The following is a 13,996-nucleotide window of genomic DNA, read 5'->3' on the forward strand; positions in this document are numbered from 1 at the left end:
ATCCGCATCCGCATCCACATCCGCATCCACATCCGCATCCTTGGGTCGACAAATCCAGATCCCACCTCCGCCGGGCTTGCTGAACTAGATGCTGAGAATGGCAAACTTGGGATCTGTATCTTGCCAGCTTCCTTGGGTAGTTCTGTTGTGGTGGCTGAGAAGACATCCTAAGAAGCTGTTTCACCTAGACTGAGCTGGCCAGATGTTCTAGTTCCTACTAGTGGTGTTTGAAAATCTTCCGCCTTTGTTTTAGGAAAGCCAACTGGAATCTCAGTTGGGGTCTGACAAATTCCAGAGAGAACATCTCCCCAGTGGTGTGCCAAGGTGGTTGATAGGAGTGACATCCCATATCTCTCCCCCCATTCTCCCACCCCCACATTCAGGCAGTGAGGGGAAATGCTGTCTGCAGAGACTTTTAAAACAGTAATAAAACCAGGTCAGAAAATAACAGTTGGTCAGCTTTTTATTATTACCACGCCCCAGCAAGTCTACACAAGCTGGTCAGTGACAGGCATCCTCCCTGCTGGACGGCCACCTCCAGCCCTCACCCTACATGATAAAGTCCAGTGAATCCACATCAAGAAGTAGCAGCTAATCTTTATCGGTTTCTTTTAAAATGTTTTTATTTTTCAAAATATACAATTTATTTACACATTTATGTCACAACCATAGTTTGTATATTTATTCCAAAATCTTTAAATATCTCCACAGTAAACAGTACAAATCACAGGATCAAACTGCTTCTCTTTAGCCTTTATGGTCATCGGGATTTTTCTTTTACTGTTTTTTTTTTCTTTGTTTTTTTTTTACAAGTTTCAAGTAGTAATGTTTTGTGGGTAAGAAGGGAACAAAAATAGGACAACAGGTTTACGTAAGCTCAACACATAAGATTAGAAAGGCAATCAGAGCAGCTACTGGAGCATTTACATGTTTATAAATAAGACCCTCTAGTGAGCAGTGAGGGTTTTGGTTATGAGGAAGAAGGGGATGGAACCTCATCGGCTGGGAGGGGGTAGGGAAACAAATGGGGAGGAATATAAGGCACCAAATAAAGGCTCCTTCTTGGCCTAAGGAGGCACTGGCTGGAAGGGTCCTGAGTGAGGGGGGCAGGGGCCCACCTGTGCCAGGCGGAGGTCAAGAATGGCCGGGAATGGGGTGGGGCTCCCACCCACAGAGAGGCCTCCTTAGCCTCCCTTGGAGAAAAGCTTTGTGATTGGAGGCAGGGTAGAGATAGCTAGAGCAGCTGGTGGTTCCTAAAGAAAGGGGCCTGGGCTCCTGCCAGCCTCGATGTCAATGCCAGCTGGCCCTGGCCCGGCTGCACAGGCAGGTGAGGACCGGGCATGTGTCTCAGCCTGAGGCATCTGGTAGTACAGCTGGCATTGGTGATTGGCAGTGGACAAAGGCCCTGCCCTGGGAGCTGGGATGGCCTTTGGGAGGCATCATGCTATCTCTTCTGGTGAGAGCCCTTCATCCACCTCAGTCTTCACCACTCATCAGGAGAAAGCCAGAGCTATTAAACCGTCCCCAGGAAGGGAAGGTGGGGAGGATCAGGGCCAGAGGCCCTGCAGACCCCATTCTTTGCCACAGAGTGTGGCTCCCAGGGAGCCCAAGGTACTAAGACACAAGTGGATCATAGGCCTGTCAGGAAGTCACAGGGGTCCGTTTCCTTCATTCCCCTTGAGCTGATAATGTTGGCCAGTTCCTAAAGCAGTCCTGTGGGCAAAGGCTCTGGGCAGAGACACTGATGGAGAGGCTGGGATGCTGCAGGAAAGACCTCGTCCCTGAGGGCCCTTTGGCCACCAAGTGGATGTGACCTTCCTGTGGTGGGTCAGGGGGGCAGTCTCAGGGTCAGTCTCAGTCTTCAGGATCTCCCAGCACCATTCACCAAGCCCATCCTGCCTGGCCAAGCAAACCTTCTTTGCAGGGTCTGGATGGGGCGGGGGAAGGGCAGGGGCCATAGAAGGGCTGGGAGTTGTCACTGCATCTTCAGGCGGGGTTCTTCTGGCATAAGGGTGTGGAAAAAGTAATCCCAAAGCTTAGTGCTGATGCCAAATCCTGGAGAAGGAGATGAATAGGGAGAAGGTGAGACACTGTCCAAGGAAGGGGATAAATCTGCTTGGAAAGGCACTCAGGGCAGGGCCAGCATTCGGGAAGATTCTAACACCTGTCCCCACTGGCCTTCCCAACTCTCAGGGCCATCCTGGCAGAAGTTAAGAGCAGGGTACTTGTGTTTCCAGTCTCCCAAGGATGCCACTGGAATAAAGCCAAATTCTTTATCTGGCCTGAACTCCTGGGAGAACCTGGCCCTGCCTGTCGCTTCCTCTTCTGTCTCTTTAAAGATGCCAAGTTTGTTCCTGTTCAAGGCTTTGCACCTGTTGCTCCTGAGATGCTCTTTCCCCAGATGCTGGATACTGGCTTCTCTTAATTTAGGTCTCAGCTCTAAGGGCATCTCTGCAGTGACTTCTTCCTGGACCACGTTATCTAGCACTCTGCCACCCAACACGGTAGCCACTAGCTAAGCATGGGAATGTGGCTAGAGCTACAGAGGAACTACATTTCTGATTTCATTTCATTTAAAAACTTATACTCAATTCAATCGCTGGAAATCTATAAAGCACATTTGGGGCAATTCAGGAATTGATTTTTTAATATACTGTAAATTTTATAAACTCGAAATACAGATGAAATATTTCCAGTGAAAAGGTAGCACCTGAATTGAGATGCACTGTAAGTACAAAATACACACCGGACAAGGAAGATAATATAAGGACAGGAATGTAAAACATCTCATTAATACTGTTTTATATATTGCCTGACCAGGCGGTGGCGCAGTGGATAGAGCATCAGACTGGGATGTGGAGGACCCAGGTTCGAGACCCTGAGGTCGCCAGCTTGAGCGTGGGCTCATCTGGTTTGAGCAAAGCTTACCAGCTTGGACCCAAGGTCGCTGGCTCGAGCAAGGGGTTACTCGGTCTGCTGAAGGCCCGCAGTCAGAGCACATATGAGAAAGCAATCAATGAACAACTAAGGTGTCGCAACGAAAAACTGATGATTGATGCTTCTCATCTCTCTCCATTCCTGTCTGTCTGTCCCTATCTATCCCTCTCTCTGACTTTCTCTCTGTCTCTAAAAAAAAGAATACTGTTTTATATTGATTATATGTTGATTTGATAATATTTTGGTCATATTTGGCTTAAATATAATATATTATTAAAATTAATTTCACCTGGTTGTTTTTACTGGCTAATGTGGTCACTAGAAAATTGAAAAAATCACATTTGTGATTTGCATATTTTATTAGAACTGGACCCCACCCTGACTCTGTAGTTCCTCTAACATAATCTCACTTTATTCTCTTTGTGGCACTTACCACTGTCTGAAACGATCTCTTACTATCAACCGATTTCCTTGTTTGTGTCTCTTTGCACAGCCCCCACACCAGAGGGTAGGACGGGGGTCCCAGGCTGGCTTTACTGCCTGTTTCCCCAGTAGCCAGAACAGTGCCTTCCCTTGGCAGGGGCTTAATGGTAGCTGTCGGATAAATACAGGATCAAATGAGTGAGATTGGGAGGTGCTGGCCGATCCTTACCTGACTTCTGATGTGCAAAGTGATGCTTGACATGGTGGGCCTTCATGTTGTACAGGTAGGAGCCCTTGTGCGGCGAGCCGAAGTGCAAGTAGTAATGGGTCATGTCATAGAGGACGTAGCCCAGAAGGCCCCCGGCAAACACGGTGCCCCCCACTGCCTCGGGCAGGAGGAACTGTAAGATTGTGTAGAAGAGAGCAATGACCAGAGAAGCCGGCACAGGGGGAAAAACCAGGCGGGACTCGTCGAAGGGTGCCTGTGGAGGGAGAGGCTATGTGTCAGAGCGCAGCCAGGGGCCTGCCTACAGTCACAACGTTGATGTTCCCCATGAGGATGGGGCCGAGCGGCCCAGATATCCCAGTGAGGCGACAGTGACTTATCATGGGTAGGCTTGGAACTTTTAGTGGCTTTGGGGAGGGCCGTGCCTGGAAGCCCTAGCGACACAGTCCTGTTCCTAATTTCCAAGTCAGGATGGGACCTGGAGCACTGTCCAAGAACAGCGCGGTGGATGTGATGTGGACAGGATGCTCATGGGTTAGTTTAGGGCCCTGATTTATATACTTAAGAGGCCACTTTGGCTCGGAAATTTATTAGGTGCTAGAGAGGAGCCAACCACCAGGTGGGGCACTTAGATCAGGGCCTGATGTCGTCTGGGAGGGTAACACCGGGCAGACTGAGGTGAATGCGGCTTCACCTGCTGGGGTGCTACTAGAAGTGTTACCATACTTTCCCCACCCAGTCCTAACAGGGACCCTTCTTTGTTCCAAGGGGGTGCTGTGACATTCAACAAGAGAAATAGGCCTTAGACTCTGGAGTTTTAAAAGCCAAAGGCCTGGCAAGATTTTAGTAACTGCCTGGTGAGTATTTCTGAGCAGAGACGGACCTCCTTCCTCTGGGCTGGAAGAAAAGAGAGAAAGCAGGCAATAGTCATAGAGTGATACTCTGATGAGGGCCTCTCACCCTCAGGCCAGGGGCAACAGGACCAGTGGAGTGCCGGCAGCCACCTCCTGGAGCGGGCAGGGCAGGGGTGCCTGAGACAGGCTGAGAGCAGCATGTGCAGGGACAGCGGGATGCAGCTTCCTCTGGGCAGACCTGGCTGCTAGTCCCTGCCACTGAGATCTTCACGTGGCCCTTTCAGAGCCCCGGGGTGGTGGGTGGTTGAGAGCACAGACTCTGGAATCCACAGAATGGGGCACGAGATCCTGGCTGTGACAGGTGTGACCTTGGGTGAGTTTCTTAATTTCCCCAAGCCTCAGTTTGCTGCTCTGTGAAATGGGAAGAACTGTAACACCATCTGCAGAAGGAAGCTCCACAAGGGCCGTGATTTTTGACTCTCTTGTTCAATGGAATCTAGAACAGTGCCTGGGACAGAGTGAGCACTCAGTGAAATTGTGAATGAATGAACTGTTGTGAGGATTGAAGACGGATGGTGCATGGGAGGCACCTGCCGAGTGCCTGGTGCCAGTGACGATGGCATACAGACACACGTGCTCACGGTGTCCACGCCCAGTTCAGATCAGGACCCGGTCCTTCCTCTGAGCATCTTCAAATGCCCTGATTTCCTCCTGTTCCCGGCCTGACTCCCACAGCGACTGGCAGCTCCTGTGAGGCGGCTGCAGCTGCCGGGCCCCGGCTGGGAGCCCGCCCTGCTCACCTTGTGGTGCTGGCCATGCAAGATGAAGTGCAGCGTGATGAGGTAATAGCTCTTGCTGGGGGGCTTCATGTGGAACAGGAAGCGGTGGATGAGGTACTCTGTCAGGCTCCAGAGGAACATCCCCAGCACGAAGAGGCCCGGGAACACGAACTCGGGCATGGCTACTGAGTACTCTGTAGGGTGGCAAGAGAGAGGCCAGGTCAGGGCAGATGGCTCCAGTGAGCAACAAGGCCTGGTGGCTCCACACATCCCATCTTACCACCCCCTCACCTTGGGGTCTGCTGCCCTCCGTCCAGCAGCTATGGGACCGGGCCACACTGCTGGGGCTCTTGGGAAGGAGGCTGTGAGGATCTGTGCTGGGCTTGGAGGGGTCCTCTCAAGGACCAATGGGACCACTGGCCAGAGATCTGAGATCTTCACTAGGGTGACTAAGAGGAGCAGCTGTGGCTGATGCTGGACTTTTGCCTGGTGCCATGGTTTGAATGTGTCCTTTTGAAATTCTTATGTTGAAAGATAATCCCCCAGGCGATATTAAGAGGTGAGGCCTTTGGGAGGTGATTGGCTCATGAAGGTAGAGCCCTCATGAACAGGATTCACGCCCTTATAAAAGAGGGCCCGTAGAGCTCCCTTCCCTTTCTGTCCATGTGAGTCAAAATGCATGGAAGTTCTAACCTGTGGTCTTACTTGTGCTCCCCTTTTCTTGATTCTCCTTGAAGGGGACAGGAGGGTCCCCCTTTGAGGGAGAAGCCCCCTGTCCCCCACCCCCAGAGTGCAGAAGCTCTTCCTTGCTGCTTAGCTCTCTTGTCTTCAGGGAAAGGATTGGACCCTCTGGAGCATTTCTGGTCACAGACTCTGTCTTGACCTTATCTGGGGCTCCCACAACCCAGTCCTGTTTGGAGGCCTGCATCTCCACCTAGCATGCCACCTGGTTCCGGCCTGGGACTCACTCTCACCCGCTCCCAGGCGCTGCTCTCGGGGCCATTCTGAATGTACAGAGCCCCTCTGCTTTCAAAACATTTTCATGCATGCAGCTAGGAATTTCAGCCTTGAGCTGGCGTCTCCGCTCAGCTTCCACTGCTTCTTGGCTCCCTGACTGTTCCGCGTGGATTCTTGTACACCCCTTGTCTAGCAGCTGTGTGGGGACCCTGCTCAGCCTCCCCTTTCCCTGTTCTGTGGCTCTTATCTTCTCTGCCTTGCCTGATGAGCTGGGAGGTCAGGGAGGCGTGTGGAGACATAGCTTCCGTGCGCCATTGCTGGCATCACGGTCACAGGCTCTGCACTGGACTTTCATTAAACAGCGTATCTCAGCTCCGCAGATGCCTGTGGTTCTGACCAAGCATTCAAATCACGCTCCCTATCATGCAGAAGAGTCCCTTCCGATAGGTCAAGTCTCTGCCCGCTCCCTCACCCCAGCATCACCCCTGTTGGCCCATCCACCCCCGGACCTGGTACAGAGTGGCATCTCTAGAGGAATCCTGCAGAGGGACCTGGGCCAAAGCTCCAGCAGCCCCTCCCCCTCCGGCCGCCAGCCCTGGAGGCACTGCCACTGTTGCTGATTGTTAGGGGAGCGCCGGGTGGACAGTGGACGATTCAGTGAGCCGGCCTTCTGAGCAACAAGCCCTGTGCTGTGCCTGAGCTATTCAGTGTGGGCAGAAAAGGGTAACCTTGGCTCGCGGGGCATGCATCTTAACCCTTGGGGACCGGGAGCAGTTCTGGGCTCTCGGTAACTTCCCGCAGCTTGTTCCTCCCCTGCTACGTCCTGGGCCAGCTGGGAAAACTGAGGCTCCCATCACTGGCTGTGGCCCCTCTCGTTTAAACCATTCGGGTCCTCAACTTGCCACTTCCAGGAGAGGTGGGCAAGAGAGAAGCCTCAGCACGTGGGGAGAAGGAGCCTGCACCTGGCAGAGAGGGGGCGCTCCAAAGGCCCACAGTCAGGAACAGGACCTGTGATTGGGAAAGGAAAGCCCACCTGAGCTACCCTAGCAGTCCTCTCCTGACTGTCACCTGACCTGGCCTCCATCTGAGCCACCTGCCATGGGCCAGCATGTCCCTGAGGCAGGCTGTGACAGGATGAACAGACCACTGGAGCAGGCAGCATGTACCTGGAGGCCCAAGATAGGTGGTAAGCTCGGGAGGCAGGCTGACAGAGTGCCCGCACCCAAACCCATGGGTGCCCTGAAAGACTTGGTGGCACAGGCTCTTTGGAAGTTGCCCCATGTCAGCCCTTCTCTCTGTCCCCCAGTCCCTGAAACTGAGGGCACCTGGCATCTACAGCCTAGCCACATGACACTGAATCACTTGCTTGACTTCTCTGAGGCTCCTCATTTCTACAAGGGCATGGTGAGAGTACCTTTCTCGTGGGGCTGTCGGGAGGGTTAACCGAGATGGTCCCCGGAAGGCACCAGGTTTGGCACAGAAGTGCTCAGTAGTGGTTAGTGGGGTTGTTACTCCGAGCCAGGGGTTCTGCTACCTGGACCTTTGCCCAGCAGACACTTTAGGACACTCTCAGATCTTTCTCTCTCAGGTTCTACTCTGTGCTGTGTTCATGGACTGTTCTCAGTCTAGCTCTCAGCCATGCCACCTGGTGAATGACTCCACTTTGTTTCTTGACAATCTTAGCTCATACTTTTTCTAGTATTAGACTCAGTGATAAGCTTCTTTCTTTATTGTTACATCTCCTGACAAAATTATTCCATTTGGTTTCTGCTAATATGTTGCTGTACCTTTTTACTTTTTTATTTTATTTGTTTGCTTGTTTGTTTTTGTGACAGAGACAGAGAGAGACAGAGAGAGGGACAGACAGACAGGAAGGGAGAGATGAAAAGCATCAAGTCTTTTTTTTTTTTTTTTTCTGAAGCTGGAAACGGGGAGAGACAGTCAGACAGACTCCCGCATGCGCCCGACCGGGATCCACCCGGCACGCCCACCAGGGGCGATGCTCTGCCCCTCTGGGGTGTCGCTCTGCAGCGACCAGAGCCACTCTAGCACCTGGGGCAGAGGCCAAGGAGCCATCCCCAGTGCCCGGGCCATCTTTGCTCCAATGGAGCCTTGGCTGCGGGAGGGGAAGAGAGAGACAGAGAGGAAGGGGGGGGGGTGGAGAAGCAAATGGGCGCTTCTCCTATGTGCCCTGGCCGGGAATCGAACCCTGGGCCCCGCATGCCAGGCCAACGCTCTACCGCTGAGCCAACCAGCCAGGGCCGCATCAAGTCTTCATTGTGGCACTTCAGTTGTTCATTGATTGCCTTCTCATATGTGCCTTGACCAGGCGGCTACAGCAGACTGAGTGACCCCTTGCTCAAGCCAGTGACCTTGGGCTCAAGCTGGTGAGCCGTGCTCAAACCAGATGAGCCCACGCTCAAGCCAGCAACCTCGGGGTTTCGTACCTGGGTCCTCCGCATCCCAGTCCGATGCTCTATCCACTGTGCCACTGCCTGGTCAGGCACTTTTTAATTTTTTCCAATTCATTCAGGGTTGGGGTTGGGGTTGAGGTTGAGGGAGTTGAACAATATTTTTATTTGGAAGACTATTTCTACAGGTAGTTCTCACTTAAAAATGTTTGTTATGTGGCTTTGGGTTCTGTTTTTTTCAGAAACTCAGTGCCAAAAAGAACAGCAAGGTCTCCCACCTCCAGGAGTCATGGGAGCAAGTCAGGAAGGAACCAACATTACCTGTGGTGAAAGAAGTGAAGAGTCGGACGTTGCCCTGGGCGAGCGTTCGGTAGTGGGACCAACTGAGGTACAGCATGAGGGGCATCCAGACGATGGGGACGCTGTACCTGCAGGAGGGCCACCAGGTGAGATACATACATGCCCAGGGGCTTCCCCAAACGTACCTCTCGACTAGAGGGCTATGACATCATACCAAAGCACGTGCAGAAAGCACATGGAGACCTGGGGTCAAAGGGACACTGCTGGGGGACGGGGAGGAGAAAACAAAAGAAAGGCCGTGGGGCTGCGAGTCTATTTGGCCATTCTCTGAGATGAGTGATTGACAGACTTTTCTGTCTGTGTCCCTGTGACTATGGACTCTGGGCAGCTAGGTAGATGCTGACCCCTTATGGCAAAGGAGCCAAATGCAGGCAAAACTGTCCCCCTGGGCATTAAAGGCTAGAAACCCTTCATAGGAATGTGGAATAGAACAGGGGTAGCATTCAGAGTGGTTTCTGGCTATCTGTTGGGGTGTCACTTACTCAACGGACAAACCATGCATAGGAATGGATTATACCTGTGGAATATTCCATTATCCTCAAGAACTTACAGTATAGCTCTGGGCTCAGGGTTGGGGGTAGGACCCAAATGCTCCATCCCCAGTATATCTGACTGATACCATATCAGTAGAGATGGGCAGCCCACCATGGGCTCAGCACAGGGCTCACCAGGCAGTCTTCGTGAGGGCCTCGATGAAATCTGAGTAGAAGAGGCGGATGGGCCTCATCACTGGCTGGTGGACCCACTCATCGTACTTCTCTCCCAAGTGGCCTACCTGCCACAGCAGGGGCTTCCGCCAGTCTACCAGATCCTGCAAGAGACAACGCCAGTGGACACTTGATGTTCAAACCTGCACACATTCATTCTCCTATCTCCTAGTTATAGTATCCCAGTCACCACCCTCTATCTCATGTGGTCTGTATGGGGCTACCTAGCCTCTCACTTCAGTGATTCAGGGCTGACCAAGCCTCTCAGCTCAGCTCCCGGCCACAGAAATGGGATCCAGGACAGGTACATGACCTAAGCTTGTGCAATAAGCCATCAGACACTCTTTCTTCCTGCTGGAGTGGTTAGCAGAGCCTGCCTGAGGACTCAGTCAGCACAGAGGGTGGCCCAGCCAGGATCTAGAGCAGGGGTCTCAAACTCGCGGCCCACGGGCCTCATGTGGCCCGCCGAACAATTTTGTGTGGCCCGCAGACTAATCCACGAAGTTCAAAATATTTTGGATAAAATTAAGTAAGCCTAGGGGCCTACTTGTATTTTTCATTTCTCTAGCATCCTAGCTAGATATTAGCTTAGTTAACAGCACTTGTGATGCGAACTACAGTTTCTGGTTGTTTTGTGACACTGAGTAAACTGCATGTACGATAGTGCTTATTGTACTGATTTTTTTTTTGTTTTCAACTGCAGTGAGAAAAGTATTGCGTAACAGTTGCCTTTTGTAGACCTAGTGCGGCCGCCAAATGGCTGTGATCTTGCTCTGTGGCCCACATGCTGAGTTGAGTTTGAGACCCCTGATCTAGAGACACCGAATCCAGGTGATGACACCTGAGCACCCAGATTCATCCATGCCTGAAGCTTGAAGTTGTGCCCACGACTCTTTAGGGACAAGAGCCAATACATTCTGTACCAGGAATGAAATGGGTCCTTTCTCCTCTACCATCGGCTTTCTTCTTGGTGTTGGCCTGGGCGAGGCATTCATCCATCCAAACAATCATTCATTCAAAAAAGTGCTTGATATTTCATATATATTTCTATACTAGATGCTGGGAAGAATAAACAAGAATGTGAGAGATCATCTTTGCTTTGCAAAGTTTAGTGTTTAGTCAGAATTCAGACTCTGCAGTCAGGCCTGGGTACAAATCCTGGGCTCCATCACTTACTGTGTGCCCTTGGGAAAATTACTTGATCTCTCTGAGCCTCAGTTTCTCCAGCTATGAAATGGAAGTAATAATAGTGGTACCTGCATAAAGTGGTCAGCAGGAAGAGACATACCAGGCAAGATAGTTTACTGTGGATACAGGCAAGCTAAAGCTGGGAGGCAGAATGACTGGGTTCATGGTAAAAGAAAAGGGATTTGCAGAGAACCTAGGGTTTGGGTTGGAGCTCACACAACATGGAGACCTTGGTAAGCAGGAGAGGGAAAAGTGGGGGAGGGGACAGAGGCAGAGATGTGGAGTTGACAGTGATTGTAGCTCATTTAGTAACTTGACATTGATCTACGGGGCAGCAGGGAGAAATCTGCTGAGGGTTTTAGACGATAGAGCACCCCCTACCAGGCCCAGGAGTTGGTGCTTCATCCCCCAGGCCAGCTGTCTCCAAGGTAGGGATGTACACATACCTCATGAGTACTCACAGGCTGATCCCAGAGGCATGGGGAGGATATTAAAGGCTCTGTTTGATAGATTTATTTCATTTTTGAACTGTATTTGAATGTTTCCTCATGCACATAATACAAAAGTACATTAGTACATGCTGGAAGCTCACCTTCGCACAGGCCTCCCCCTCAAAGCTGACTTGGCCCCAGCAGGTCTGCCGGCCCTGTCAGAGGTGGAGCTAGTAGCCCTGTCATCATAGCCTTGGAGCAGGGGCGTAGCGGTGGCAGGAGATAGGGAAGGTCACTGGGCATTCTCTCTGTGCCTGCAACCAGGGGAAAGGGCCCAAAGATGGTTGTGGTTTCCTGTTATGTGAACTTGCCAGTTCCCAGGTGCTGGCTGTCCTCCTGCTTCCCAGGCTGTGAGGTGACTCAGGTCAGCCTGGAGTCATCCCATCCAGAACCAGTTAAGCAAGACAATCATCCAAACCCTACCTAGTTGCTTGACTTTCTCCAGTCCACACATCTCCTTGGCTTTATCCCTTGGGTCTAGCAGGAAATCGAGTCATTGGGCACATGCTGTCTCATTCCTTCCATCCCTCTGCCTCAGATCTCTGCACGCAAACACGTATGTACATGCACATGTGCACACACACACACACACAGCACCACCACAAACCACCAGGAAAAAAAACTGGAGGAACCAGCTAGTGGCTTATGTTTACACCTTATCTTGAGCAGCCTACAGAGCCCCACCTCAGAAAAAGCTAGGCCAGGGTCATGGTGAGAGCTTGAGGCTTTGTCCCAATTGCAACACCGTTGAGAGCTAACACTCACAGAGGATTTGTTATATGCAGGCATGGTTCTAAACACTTAATCATTTGATCTTCAGCATAACCCTAACTAGGTAAGTGCTATTATTACTGTTGTCTTGCTGATGTGGAAATTAAAGCAGAGTAACTTGCCCAAGGTTACCTAGTTATGTCTTTTTGATAAATTGGCCCCTTAATCATTGGGAAATACTGGTCCCTGGTAATCCTCCTTGTTCTGAATCTTTAATAGAGTCACACCAGGTTTCCTTAAGCATGACATTTGCATGGTCTATCTTTTCCCAACCTTTTACTTTCAAACTGTGCATAACTTTACATTTAAAGTGCATCTTTTTCAGACAGCATATAGTTGGGGCTTGCTTTTTTGTTTTTATCTTGTCAGATAATCCCTGCCTTTTAGTTGGAGTGTTTAGTCCATTTATATTTAATGTTGTTGTAGTCTCACCATATTATTATTTGTTTTCTGTTTGTCTTCTTTATTCTTCCTTTTTTGCCCTGTTTGTATTAATCAAATATTTCAGAAATACTCTATATTATCTCCTCTAGTGACTTTAGTTATACCATTTCCCCCCCAGTTGTTACTTTAAGGGTGATAATATGCATCCTTAACTTATCACCATCTTTCTCAAATGAAAACCCTGGTTTTCATATGTTGTACAATGACTCTCTATGCCTGTTTTCATTTGTACACTTAATTTTAATTAACTACTTAGGCAATGAATATTTCCAGCTTTAGCTAGGGTGTGCCCAGGCAGGCCTTTTTTTATGAGCCTTGCAGTGACTTGGGCAAATGTTCACCTGCTGATCTATTTTGCTCATATTTTATAAAGAGAGTAGAAAGAGCCTAGGATTTATAAACTTATTTTGCTTGAGACCCAGGAAAAAAATGTCTAGGTAAGCAGCAAGCTGGGGAGTGGGGAAAGGAGGCTCTTACTCCAGGACCAACCAACCCCATCTCAAGAATCACTTAAGCGCCTTGGGCCTCAGTGTCCTCATCCATAAAATGAGGAAGAGGTCAGTAGGCCTGGATTTCTTTACTTATAGGAAGGCTTGTTTTTCTCCCCCTGGAATAGTGGGCTGGGACTCTAGTGGTGAAAATATAGGTATTGGCCTTTGAGGACTGAGGAAAATGCTTGCAAGAAGGTGAGCTTTCTTGGGATTCCTCCTGGGTGGTGCTTTCGCTCCAGGGGTAAAGTGGCCTTCCCTGAGCACCAAGAAGGGCTACCTCACAGAAATACACTGGGCACTAGACGTGGAGCCTGTGTTTGAGGCCGTCCAAGGTCAGCAAGCTGGTCAGAGGCATCCTTAATACCAAGTCTAGACAGCAAGTCCTCCATCTGTATGGTGGCCATTACCTGCTAGTCTATGAGGGAGGAACCAAAGCCATCAGATGGGCAACAGGACATCAAACGAGAGACCCTTGTGTTCAAGGGTGCTGAGGGATGGGGGGGCTGGCTTTGTTCCTACCACACCTATGTACAAACACCTCTGCATCAATCTGGCTTTAGCACTCCACACCCGCACTGTACTTTTATTCTGTTATCTTCACGATAGGGTGTAAGGGACTCAAGATAAACTTCCCTTTCTACTTTACCTGGCAGAGGACCCCTAAGCTAACCCTCCCACAAATGGCTCTCTTCCTCTCAAGCTGGTGCCTGTCCCACCCCACCCCAACCTCCTTAGGCTCGGGGGACACGGGGAAGGCATTGGCAAAGGTCTGCCAGCCTCAGTAGGAGGTTGGGTGGGGGAAAGGAGTAGGGAACAGGCCATACCGCCAGTTCTTAATCATCTGAGGGCTTCCATAGCAACCTTCACAAGAGCAAATCTTCCTTTTACAGCTTTGGAACCTGATGCTCAGAGAGGGCAACCTATTCACTCTGTGTTGCGCAGCTAAAGTGGACTGAA

General features: G+C 50.6%; 1 protein-coding gene across 1 annotated transcript in view; it reads right to left on the reverse strand.

The window, feature by feature from the left end:
* Nucleotides 1-441: 441 nt before the first annotated feature.
* FA2H (fatty acid 2-hydroxylase) overlaps nt 442-13,996 on the reverse strand; it is a 46,955-nt gene continuing 33,400 nt past the window's right edge. The window contains exons 3-7 of the mRNA XM_066349649.1: nt 9,616-9,758; nt 8,909-9,015; nt 5,241-5,413; nt 3,590-3,842; nt 442-2,055 (exon numbers count right to left, since the gene is read on the reverse strand). Of these exons, the coding sequence (XP_066205746.1) occupies nt 1,976-2,055; nt 3,590-3,842; nt 5,241-5,413; nt 8,909-9,015; nt 9,616-9,758 (756 nt within the window). The 3' untranslated portion in view covers nt 442-1,975. The remainder of the gene's footprint in view (nt 2,056-3,589; nt 3,843-5,240; nt 5,414-8,908; nt 9,016-9,615; nt 9,759-13,996) is intronic.

The sequence above is a fragment of the Saccopteryx leptura genome, chromosome 9, assembly GCF_036850995.1.
Source record: "Saccopteryx leptura isolate mSacLep1 chromosome 9, mSacLep1_pri_phased_curated, whole genome shotgun sequence".
NCBI lineage: Eukaryota > Metazoa > Chordata > Mammalia > Chiroptera > Emballonuridae > Saccopteryx > Saccopteryx leptura.